At 40.7% G+C, this 12,790-nt stretch overlaps 1 protein-coding gene across 2 annotated transcripts in view; it reads left to right on the top strand.

The window, feature by feature from the left end:
- Atp2c1 (ATPase secretory pathway Ca2+ transporting 1) overlaps positions 1–12,790 on the top strand; it is a 62,821-nt gene that overhangs the window by 37,637 nt on the left and 12,394 nt on the right. For both annotated transcript variants that reach the window (XM_090323436.1, XM_090323437.1), the window contains exons 7-17: positions 98–206; positions 1,374–1,529; positions 2,267–2,335; positions 3,456–3,531; positions 4,860–4,926; positions 7,861–7,985; positions 9,244–9,341; positions 9,756–9,851; positions 9,939–10,028; positions 11,554–11,658; positions 12,586–12,742. In XM_090323436.1, coding sequence (XP_090179562.1) covers positions 98–206; positions 1,374–1,529; positions 2,267–2,335; positions 3,456–3,531; positions 4,860–4,926; positions 7,861–7,985; positions 9,244–9,341; positions 9,756–9,851; positions 9,939–10,028; positions 11,554–11,658; positions 12,586–12,742 — 1,148 coding nt within the window. The remainder of the gene's footprint in view (positions 1–97; positions 207–1,373; positions 1,530–2,266; positions 2,336–3,455; positions 3,532–4,859; positions 4,927–7,860; positions 7,986–9,243; positions 9,342–9,755; positions 9,852–9,938; positions 10,029–11,553; positions 11,659–12,585; positions 12,743–12,790) is intronic.

The following is a 12,790-nucleotide window of genomic DNA, read 5'->3' as shown; positions in this document are numbered from 1 at the left end:
TATCGATGTTTTTCCTCAGACAAGCCACTGGAAATGATTTCTTTTACATAAGTGGCATGGCTTGCTTTCTTTGACTTGTCATTTCTGTTTTACTTAGTATACGGGAAGGAAAATTGGAGCATACACTTGCCCGAGACTTGGTTCCAGGTGACACAGTTTGCCTTTCTGTGGGGGACAGAGTTCCTGCTGATTTACGCTTGTTTGAGGTAAGTTGGAGGAGGATGTGTAAGAAGTGAAATTGTTGGGATATCAGTCACAAGATAAGCATTAGCAGTTTTAAGGATTAACACATAGTTGATTTGAAACATTTGATAACTTATTTTAAATGGGGACAGATAGAAACCTTTGGTTTCCTGATAGTATACCTGTCCGTGACTGAAAATCTCCTGACTACCCATTTAGAGAAACCTCTATGTACCCATTTATGGAAATCTGTATATTAGGTAGAGCAGGAGCATTCTAATGATTAGGATGCATGCTTATGTGTACACAAATCACCAGAAAGTAAGTGAATAGATCAGTGAATAAGATAGGATGGTGAATGGTGGTATTTATATTTTTGTGATAATCTGAGTTTTTATTATGAATTTATAATTACCCCCAAGAGGCCTGTGCTTTTCTATCAACTTTTATATTAGATGAATATAGTTTTTTTTTTTTCTGTTGAAAAGCCTGATTTAACTAAAAATTCTCTCAAATTGTTTTGCTAAGGCTGAAAACAGGAGCTGGCAGGGCCAATGAAGCCCTATCTTTCGTCTTTTAAAAACTCTGGTAAATGCTGGGTGTCGGTGGCTCATGCTTATAACCTTAGCTACTCAGGAGGCTGAGATCTGAGAATTGAAGTTCAAAGCCAGCCAAAGTTGGAAAGTCTGGAAAGACTCTTGAGTCCAGTTAGCCCCTAGAAAACTGGCAGTGACACTGTGGCTCAAGTGGTAAGGTGCTAGCCATGAGGGAAAACAGCTCAGGGATAGCACTCAGGCCCGGAGTGCTCCAGGACTGATGGGAGGGCTTGGGGGTAGGTGCATTTCTGTTCTATGTTTTCGGTCGTGGGACTTGAACTCTGGGCACTGCCCCTGACTTCACTGCCTGGGCTGGTTTTGAACTGTGATCCTCAGATCCCAGCCCCCTATGTAGCTAGGATTTACAGGCGTGAGCTTCCTTCGTGTTAGTTTGAATTTTAGTCCAACACAGTCTTAAGGTATAACACTGTGCTTCACCCGGCTCAGGTTCTGTTGACTTCATTAAAATCCTTTTTGTGTGAACTGACTCCTGTCTTTTTCTTGAGTAGTGGATCAGATGAAAGACACCGTTAATCCAAGCTATAGTGATGTTTGAACTCAAACTTGAGTTCATGGACTGCCTCTGTTCTGTAGGCCGTGGATCTTTCCATTGATGAGTCCAGCCTGACAGGAGAGACGACACCCTGTTCTAAGGTGACGGCCCCCCAGCCAGCTGCCACCAATGGAGACCTTGCCTCGAGGAGCAACATCGCCTTCATGGGTACTCTGGTCCGATGCGGCAAGGCAAAGGCGAGTGTCCTCCTTTCTTCTTTAGATACGGGCCGTCCTGACCGCTACGCTTTTCTGTATACTCACATGCCAATATTACGCATGCTGTCTTGAAAAATGTATGACGAAGAAAAGGCAGAGCTGAACCTGACTCAGGATTGCTGTTGGTGAGACTGGGGGGAAAATCTATATTCCTGAAATAAAGATGTATGAAGGACAATTTATTGATAGCTCTGTCATGGATTAGAGATGGGGTAGCTCTCACTGTCTTTCTTTTTAAAGAGAAGCAGTGGCTCACAGGTATTGTGCTCTTCTATTTAGTTAAGATTTTAATCTGGTGAAGTACTGGTTATGATGTTCCAACCACATTATTGACCCACTGATAGATTTCAAGTATTCTGTTTCCTGGATTCTCAAATTTCACCGAGAATAGCACTCAACAACATAGGAGGTAACAAGAAATTACATCAACTGTTACCTATTGAGTATAAGATTGAATTTCTGAAAATCTTAACATATGCAAAGATGAGCCTCAAAATTCAGTAGTAACATTTATTTGTTTCCAAATAAAATTATTAATGATAGTAACATAAGAAATCAATTTACTGAGGGAACTTTAGGGATATGTTTGTCAGGTCTGAGGTTAAGACTTTGAAGAAAGGAAATGAAAGGCTTTTTGTTTTGTAAACATCTTTGGTTGGGGGAAGTGATTCCATCTGAATGTAAATGGATTTTTTTCCCCCCGATTTTCCTCTTAGGGTATTGTCATTGGAACTGGAGAAAATTCTGAATTTGGAGAGGTTTTTAAAATGATGCAAGCAGAAGAAGTAAGTACTTGATAGCTGAATGATATTTTTCTTTCAAATCGGAAATTCTCTAGAGGAAAAGAAACCATGGGTTAAGATACTGCAGAAAAAAGTTTAATTTTGAATGTCAAACAGTTTTTGCTTAGAAATGATCATTTCTAGAATGTAAAACATAATGCAAAAAGATGAAGACAACTTAAAAAATAAAATTCAGATAACTCAGATGAACATTTGAGAAAATGACACAAGGAAAGGCCTGAATTTATACTCCACTGTATGAAGATTTTGATTTTGATTCATTGTTTAGAATAGAAATAGGTTAATAGTTGTTTTTGCATATTGCTAAATTCTTTTTAGAAATTGGTTTTACCAGATTAATTTGGAAGACTTATCTTCTTTTTTTGGGGGTGTGGATTACTAAGGATTAAAGCTAAGGCCTAACATGTACTACTTAGCACTAAGGACCCTACCACTGAGCTACACTTGTGTCCCTAGAATTATTTTATTTATTTATTTGACTTTTTTTTTGTTGGTCGTGGGGCTTGAACTCTGGGCCTGGGTGCTGTTCGTGAGCTCTTCAGCTCAAGGCTGCCACCCTACCTCTTGAGCCACAGCCCCACTTCTGGTTTTCTGGTGATTAGCTGGAGATGAGTCTCATGGTCTTTAGTATCCAGGCTGGCTTTGAACTGCTATCCTCAGATCTCAGCTCCTGAGTAGCTGGGATTACAGGTGTGAGCCACCGTGCCTGTATAGAGTTGTTGATTAGTATAATTAGGTGTGTACTTCCAAATATGTTCTCCGAAGTGGTGCTGTGGCTCAAGGGGAAGGGTGGTAGCCTTGAGCTGAAGCGCTCGTGGACAATACCCAGGCCCAGAGTTCAAGTCCCACAACTGACCAAAAAAAAAAAACTGTATGTAACTCCAAGTGTGTACACGGGATGGACAAATAACCTGTAAGATATTCTTGGTCTAAGGGTATTAAAGATAAGTTCTGTCATTTAAAATTCCCTCTCTCCTATGGTACTTGTGTCTTGGTTGTTCACTGCTCCTTGGGCCACATCTCCCTCTGCTCCATTTTAGCTACTTTTCCCATAGTCATGCTTGGAGCTAATTGTGTTGACACTCTTTTCTAATATATCAAGGCGCCCAAAACCCCTCTACAGAAGAGCATGGACCTCTTGGGAAAGCAGCTGTCCTTTTACTCCTTTGGTATAATAGGTAAGAGAAGAGTGAGTATGTATGTATTATACTTTTACTTTTTTCTTTCTTTTTTGGTGGTCATGGGGCTTGAACTCGGCCTGGGTGCTGTCCCTGAGCTCTTCAGTTCAAGGCTACTGCCCTATCCCTGGTGCCACAGCGCCACTTCTGGTTTTCTAGTGGTTAATTGAAGATAAGCATCTCATGGTTTTTAGTGCCCAGTCTGGCTTTGAACCTTGATCCTCAGATCTCAGCCTCCCGAGTAGCTAGGATTAGATTACAGAGCCACTGAGCCCGGCTGGGATTTTTTTTTTTTCCACATTTACTTTATTTTGTCAGGGTTGAAAAACAAAAACAAAAACAAACCAAAAAAAAAGAAAACCAACCACACAGCAGCTACACTTCAGTAGAGAGCCATCACATAGAAACAATTGATTTATCAAAATGAATCGACCTTGGCAGTGTTCTGTTCTAAGGTTCACATAGGGAAACAATTAAAATTCAGTGCTGCAACCACAGCCAGAGCAATGTACTGTTGGCTCCGTTTCCAGTAGCATTATGGGTTACACCACGGATAGATAAGAAAATCCAGAATGTAACCACCCTTAAGGATTGTCCCGTGGTCAATTCATCAAGTAAAAAGCATTACCATTTTTCCCTCTGTTGGAAAAACAATAGGTCAGTACCTTCTTTTACATCTGGACTATATTATAAAATATAATATTATATATTATATTATATATTATAGTATTTTATATCTGTGTTATAAAATGAAGCTCTGGTAGTAACACAATGTGTTTGGCATATAAGAGGAAAAAAACTGGTATCAAGATGACCTTGCAAAGTGATCCCCCACTCCCACCCAGTGAAACAGATTCTTCCCCTCCCCTCCATAGAGTGGCACACTAGGGAATTCTTCAGTCTCTGAGTGCCAATAATCCTGACTTTTCATAGTCACTGCCCTGGACAGATGGATTTCTGTTTTTTTAAACTGTATGTTTTTTCTTTTTTTGGTACTGGGGATTGAACCCAGGACATTGTACTTACTAAGCAAGTGCTTTGCCCCTGAGCTACATCCCTTCTGTGTGTGTGTGTGTGTGTTGGTAGCAAGGCTTGAACCAGGGGCCTTGTGCTTTGTCAGCTTGCTTGCTTGGCTGGAGCACTACCACTTCAGCCATGCCTCTAGGCTGACTTTTTTCCTAGTTACTAAACAGATGTTCACATAAAACAAATTTAAAGGTTGCAGTTTCATGAATCTATAATGTGATGTCTTTTCAGATGAGCCACTGTGCCTGGTAGATGTTTTTTTGTCGGGGAAGGGAAAAACTAGTTCTTTGGTTTTGTTCTAGGTATCATCATGTTGGTTGGCTGGTTGCTGGGAAAAGACATCCTAGAAATGTTTACTATTAGTGTAAGGTAAGTTCTTATACCTTGTCCATAAATGAAGTTTCTTTGCCTCTCTTACTTCTTTGCTAGGCTTACATTTCATTATAGAGTTATCGTATGAAGCCCATATGAGTATAATAACTGCTTAAATAGTTGAAAACCCCCGAGAAAAAGTGATCTGGAAAGTAAAAATCTACACAAATACTAGGTCTAGAAGAAAATATGTACTAGACATTCAGAATCAATAACCCAGGATTGCATAACACTCACCTCACACATATTATGGGGAAGAAATAGGGGTAGGCCTAGGAAGTAAAAGGTAAAATATTAGAACAAAAATCTATGTGTTTCAGGACAAACTGAAAAGGTGAAAGGAATAGGCAGAATGACTTAAGAAGGGAAAAGGTACTGTGGTATAGTAAAGGAATATATTACTTAGAGAAGCAGAAGTGCATTTTTGAAGCATGTGGTTCAAAGGTGTGTTGGATGGCTCACACCTGTAATCCTGGTACTCAGGAGGCTGAGATCTGAGGATCTCGGTTAAAGCCAGCCAGGCACGAAAGTCCATGAGACTTTTATCTCCAGTGAACCACCAGAAAGCCAGAAGTGGCACTGTGGCTTAGTGAGCCAAAGAGCTCAGGGAAAGAACCCAGTCCCAGAGTTCAAGCCCCATGACTGACTAGCTGTCTAAATAAGTGAAATAGAGTGAAAGTGATCAGTTAGCTTGGCACCGGTGGCTCCTGCTTGTCATCCTAGCTTCTCAGGAGGCTGAGATCTAAGAAGTGGGGTTTGAAACCAGCAGGTAGCAAAGTCTGTGAGATGCTTATCTCCAGTTAACCACCAAAAGCTGGAAGTAGAGCTGTGGGTCAAGGGGTATAGTGTATTAGCCTTGAGCAAAAAAGCTCAGGGACAGCACCCAGGTCCTGAGGTTCAAGACCCAGGACTGGAATCAAAAATAAAAGGGAGGGTTAAATATAAAACTAACGAAAAGCACGGGGCATGAATTTGAGATACTACTGACATAATCAGACCCAGTTATAGTTTTGAGGATTTGAGTAATTTCAACTATTTGTAAAGATTAACAGACATATCACTTTTATGCTTTTTCTTCAAGGTCTTCTAGATATGAAATATAAGACTTGATAGGAAAAAAATCATTTAATTTTTTGACTGTAATGTGGATGTATTGGTCTCCTTTGTAAATCTAAGATACAATATTGGATAACTGATGTTCTAAATTTTCTATTTATTGAGATTCCTTGGTATCTCATTACCCTGAGAGTGATTTAAATACTTATTTACAAATGTATTAAATATGACTAAAATGAAGACGAATGAAATTTCCTGGAAGGCTGATACAATGATAAACTCAATTGTTACTACCTATTATCATTATCACATTATCAATTAAAAAATGTTAAAGAAGTCTAGGGACACACTATTTGTAGGCTTCTTTTTTTTGGATTGGTTATGGACCTTGAGCTTGTGGCCTGGGTGCTGTCCCTAAACTCTTTAGCTCAAGGTTAATGGTCTACCATCACTTCCAGTTTTCTGGTGGTACACTGGAGATAAGAGTCTCACAGACTTACATGCCCGGGGCTGGCTTTGAACTGCAGTCTTCAGATCTCAGCTTCCTGAGTAGCTAGGATTACAGGTGTGAGGTGTGAGCGTCTAGTACCAGGCTTTCTTTTTTCTTTTTTTTTTTTTTTTTTGCCAGTCCTGGGTTTGAGCTCAGGGCCTGAGCACTGTCCTTGGGCTTTCTTCAAGGCTAGTGTTCTACCCTGAGCCACCACACCTCTTCTGACTTTTCTGTGTATGTGGTACTGAGGAATTGAACCCCGGTCTTTGTGCATGCTAGGCAGGCACTCTACCACTAGGCCAAGTTCCTGGCCCTTCTTTTCTTTCTTTTTTTTTTTTGATTTTTTTTATTGTAATTAATAAAAGGGTTACATGATATTTGCCAGATAGAAGGTGCATTAATTCACATACATTGATACCCGTTCTCATGTCTTGGTCCCCATTACCCTCTTCTCCCCCTTTTTTTTTAATTGTTGTTAAAGCATTCATTGAATGAAGGTGGTGATTCAGATTTTCTGCTTTGCACATAATGGCAGAGAGGGTAATTGACAGAGAACACTTCACAAAACAAATCAATACATGAATGCAGAGAACTAGATAGGAAGCATTGTGGGCTGAAGACAGGGCGAGATTAAGCATATAATTAAAAATCTCAAGTCTGTGAGCCGTTGATGGTACTATAAATTCTCATGCTCCTGAATTGATGAGGAAACACATTGTATTTCTATGGACAGAAACAATCCACTTACTCTAAAGCAGGAACGGAGACTGTTCTTATCCCGTCAGGCTGTGTTAGACCCAAGAAACCATTTGGTACAATGTGGGACAGATACACCAGCTTCTCGAAGGCTGCCTGCCGCTGTGTGCCTGTGTTGATAATTTTGTATGGCTTGTAGTGGTACAGCATCCAGATGGCACATGCCATCTTTTCATGGTTGAATGTCACCGCATTTTAAAGATACCACCATTTTAGGCATACATTAGTTGATAGTATTTGGCCATCTTTTAGACATTGCACGTAATGTTGCTACCAACATGAATGACCCATCTTCATGTTGATATCTGTTTTTATCCATGCCTGAGAGATGAGGAAACAGAACTAGAGAGGTTGATTATTTAAGCAGGCAGTGACCCAGAGCACCCAAGTAAAAACATGGTGAAACCTGGGATACAAAACAGTGCCATTTTATTTCAGAATCTACTCTGTAACTAATGTGCTAATAGGCACTCAGTAAAGCCACTTCTCCTTCCTCTTTGAGAAGCCCCAGTTTTGAGAGCCAGCAGTTTTAATTCCGCGTTTTGTAGTTTCCAAGTAACGTCCTCTTCAGATGATTGCAGTCGTAACCATTTTAGCTGACAGTGTGTGTGTGTGTGTGCTGGTTATAGCTTGGCTGTAGCTGCGATTCCTGAAGGTCTGCCCATTGTGGTGACGGTGACACTTGCCCTTGGAGTCATGAGAATGGTGAAGAAAAGGGCCATTGTGAAGAAATTGCCGATTGTGGAAACGCTGGGTAAGGAAGACACACCGTGCAGTGACACACTGGTCAAGTCGCCAGGAAATAATGCCTTATGGAATGTTCTACTACTAGAGGGGTGTGTGTGTGTGTGTGTGTGTGTGTGTGAAAACCTGGGTGCTGTCCCTAAGCTTCTTCTGCTCAAGGCCAACGCTCTACCCTTGAGCCACAGTGCCACTTCCAACTTTTCTGTTTATGGTTTCATGCATGCTAGGCAAGCACTCTGCCACTAAGCCATCTTCCCAACTCCCAAGGTATTTTTTAAGTACTATATAGCAAGTAAAATCATAAAGTAAAATTAGTATTTTCTGACATGTCAAGGAAAATAATATTGATTTCCAAATAGCATACTTGAATTTGATGATAAGAACAGTCAATATAGCTGCTGGGAGTTTGGCCTAGTGGTAGAGAGCTTACCTAGCACGCACAAAGACCCGGGTTCGATTCCTTGGTACCACATACATAGACAAAAGCCCGAAGTGGTGCTGTGGCTCAAGTGGTAGAGCTCTAGTCTTGAGGAAGCCCAAGGACAGTGCTCAGGCCCTGAGGTCAAGCCCAGGACTGGTGGAATTAAAAAAAAAAACAACAGGGGCCGGGAGTTTGGCCTAGTGGTTAAAGTGTTTGCCTAGCATGCATGCAGACCCGGGTTCGATTCCTCGGTACCACATACATAGAAAAAAGCCAGAAGTGGTTCTGCGGCTCAAGTGGTAGAGCTCTAGCCTTGAGAAAGTCCAGTGCTCAGGCCCTGAGCTCAAGCCCAGGACTGGCCAAAAAAAACCAAAACAAACAAAAAAAACCAGTCAGTATATACTATCTATAACACTATAGCGTAACTTCATGATACACTGTAAAGTTTTGTATTTTTTTTTAAAGAAAATGAGGCTATTCAAAAATATATCTTAATTTCTAGTTTGCATTTTAGTATTGAGAAAGTAAAAAAATCTTGGAAATTTGTGGTTGAGAAATTACACAGATTTGATACATGTAAGAACCCTCCAAACCTCCCACATTATATTCTATAAAATGGATATAAAGCAATACAAAAACTAAGAAGTGGAATCTAGTTTTTATCATTTAATTTTAGAAACTTCACCTTATGATGAAGCAAGCATAATGTGAAAAATTAAAATGACCAGAGTTGGTCACTGTAAAATTCAGAGAACTAGGCCAGGGTTCCAGTCTCTTGATTTATTTTCTGAGTCAACCCTTTTTTCTCCTTGGTTCCCTTGATGATATTCAATGATTTGTTCTTTAGGCTGCTGCAATGTGATTTGTTCAGATAAAACTGGAACTCTGACGAAGAATGAGATGACTGTCACTCATCTGGTCACTTCAGATGGAGTGCATGCTGAGGTACTTTTAGGTTTAAGGTTGTTCTCCGCCTCCCCCCCAACAGTATGCTTTTGTTGAGGTTACTTTCAGCAGGTTGTGTTAAATGCTAGATAACGGAGTATCAGCTTTGAGTTCCTTGTAAATGCTAGCATGTTAGAGGAATATAGCATTATGTGAGTTTAAATTTAGTTCCGCACAGAGATTTCCATGATTTTCCTGTCAGCTTTCTATTATAAGCAGAGGAGAGTATTTCTTTAGGTTAATCATGAGCTGAACCTTAAGTCTATATCTGGTCTAACTACCAAATATTAGATGCATTTCACTGCTGAATACCTGCCATACCAGTATCAGGATGTGGAAAGTGAGGTAAATGAGCACAGTGCATTGTGGGTTCTCGATTTTCGTGTGTTATCGACCCTGTTTCCTGTTCCATAGGTTACTGGAGTTGGCTACAATCAGTTTGGGGAAGTGGTTGTCGATGGTGATGTTGTTCACGGATTCTATAATCCAGCAGTTAGCAGAATTGTTGAGGTAGATTCTTCTTCCTCAAGAAGGTAACTTTCTTGGTCATGACTGAGAGACAGCGCTAGGTTCATAGTCTGTGTGTGTTTCTCTTAGGCCGGCTGTGTGTGTAATGACGCTGAAATTAGGAACAACACTCTCATGGGGAAGCCAACTGAAGGAGCCTTAATTGCTCTCGCAATGAAGGTATGTATCTGATTTCCTCAGCATATATGACATCATCTTGATAATAGAATGTGTGACCAGTGATCTTGGTACTACTGTTTCTTTAGGCATCCCGGGAAGAAGATTCACATTTTATTGTTTTTCCTGCCTTTTGGGGGCCAGTTTGATTTTTGTAAATGCAGTCCATATGACTTTTCGGTATAACATCATTCCTTTACGCATGGTATAGACTCGTGACCAGTGATGGACTTGTTCTTTTTGGAAATGATATTCTTAATATTGAGGTCTGCCTGTGAAAAGCTTTGTAAATACGTCCAGTTGCTGATAAAATGTTAACTGTTACATGATTAAAAGGCAGCATTCTGTATTATTCCCATATCTAGGTATTTATGCAGCCATAAGAAATGGGCTTTCCTTTCTGTCTTCCCTTTTTCTCGTAGCAATGTCTAAAAATGAATGCAAATTAACATTTGTTTTGGTGAAATGTTGTTCTTAGTAGCTTGAGAAAAGCATGAGACTTGTTATGCAGGATGCTTCTAAATGAGGTAACTGGAGTTGGGAGCCTATATTGAGAGCCTTTCCAGATTATTGTGGTATTAAACTGGATAAAATAAATAAGTTCATTCATTTATTCACTCATCTATTTTTACAATGCTGAGAATCAAACCTAGGGCTTTTTACATACTGTGCAAGCACACTAACTCTGAGTTAAACATCAAGCCTAATAGTTTTAGGATATATATTTTTTTTTCCTACAAAATGCTCCTTTTTTAAAAAAAAAAAAACTCACTTGGTCTCTTTGTAACTAAAACATATAACCTCTTTTTTGGAGGAGCAGAGGAGGCAACTGGGGATTTAAAACAGGGATTTGTTGTGCTTGTTAGGCAAACACTTCTATTTGACCCAGCCAGGCCCCTCAAGTCCTTTAGCTTTTGTGGTTTTTTTTTTCTTTTTTTTGGCTAGTCCTGGGTCTTGTATTCAGGACCTGTGCACTGTCCTTGAGCTTCCTCAAGGCTAGCATTCTACCACTTGAGCCACAGCACCACTTCTAGCTTTTTCTGTGTATGTGGTACTGAGGAATTGAACCCAGGGCTTTGTGCATGCTAGACAAGCACTCTATCACTAGAACACACCCTGGCCCCTCACCTTTAATTCTCCCATGGGGAGCCTGTCCAGCTTGATAATCTTCCATGAGGAGGAAGTGCTGTTACAATGAAGTTATAAAACTCCATCTTCACTATAGGTCAGGTTCGTCTTTATTTAGTTTGAATTAGAGCTGGTAGACACATTGGTATAGTCAGTGGTGAAGGCTTGGTGGACACACAGTGCAGTTCTGTGTCTGCACACCCAGGCCGTCAGGTCGCAGATGTATGCTGTCTGGCAGGGAAATGCACTAGGTAGAGATGGAACTTTGCTCTTATTTCACCATTGTTGGAAAATAATTAAGGTATCTCTAACCAGATGAGCTATATACAGTGACTTTGTTGTTGGCTGAAAGAAAAGAAAACAAGCACATATTAGAATTAATTTTATCTTTGCCTTATAGATGGGTCTTGATGGACTTCAACAAGATTATGTCAGAAAAGCTGAATACCCTTTTAGTTCTGAGCAAAAGTGGATGGCTGTTAAGTGTGTGCATCGAACTCAGCAGGTATCTCTCCACTCCCCCTCTCCCTCCCTCTCGTGCTAGTCCTGGAGCTTGAACTCAGGGTCTAGATTCGGTCTCTGAGCTTATTTTGCTCAAGGCTAAAGCTCTACCACTTGAGCTACAGCACTACTTCTGACTTTTTCTATCTGTGTGGAACCAAGGACTCGAATCCAGGTCTTCATGCATGCTAGGCAAGCACTCTTACCACTAGGCCAAACTCCTGGCTCCCACTTTGAAATGTTTTATGGCTCGTAAGAGAGTTCTGAAATCTCTAGTATATAATTATGCATAGTCATTATTACCAAGCTGTGTTCTCATTACATAGATTAGGCCAGGGCGCAGTGGCTTTCAATTGTAATCCCAGTCACTTGAGACCAGAGGGAAGAGGATCAAGGTTCATGAGACTTCATCTCAACCAGTGGCTGATGCCACATACCTGTCATTGCAGCTGCAGGGAAAACACAAACAGAATTTCAGTCTAGTAGGTAGATGGAGATATATTGTTTATTTGAAGAGCTTAAACCACTGCGGGTTGGTATAGGATCTCCTTTTCCTGTTGCATTCTGAAGAGCCTTGTCCCAAATTTCCAAAGCATTTACTTGGAGGCCTGGTATAGTGCTGCCTTCAGTGTGTGTGATGTAGGACAGTCTGTGGAAAGACTGTGGAAGAGAGGGAAAGCTCCCACACATGAGTTGTTTTGTTTTGTTTTTTTGCTCCCCACATCCACCCTCCAGGAGTTGAATCTTCAGAGTTCAATTGCCACTCAAACAAATTAGGCTTGAGAGCCAAGAGTTTGGCCTAGTGGTAGTGTGCTTGCCTAACACGCATGAAGTTAGGTTTGAGCAGAACTGCCCTAGGGATTAGGAAAAACAAACTTCTTTTGTGTACAAATGAAATGAAACTTGTATTTGGTCTGTTTCCTCTTCTTAGGACAGACCAGAGGTTTGTTTTATGAAGGGTGCCTACGAACAGGTGATCAAGTACTGCACTACTTACCTCAGCAAAGGGCAGAACGTGGCACTTACCCAGCAGCAGAGAGATCTGTACCAACAAGAGAAGGTACGCATGGGCTCCGCAGGACTCAGAGGTAAGTCCATCCCAGCGTCGTCCTTGGAATGGAAGGTTCCGTCTTAAC

Source organism: Megascapheus bottae, chromosome 32 (genome assembly GCF_031878675.1).
Source record: "Megascapheus bottae isolate mThoBot1 chromosome 32, mThoBot2.hap1, whole genome shotgun sequence".
NCBI lineage: Eukaryota > Metazoa > Chordata > Mammalia > Rodentia > Geomyidae > Megascapheus > Megascapheus bottae.
Note: the sequence above shows the minus strand (reverse complement) of the source record. Positions and strands in the feature narration are given on the sequence as shown.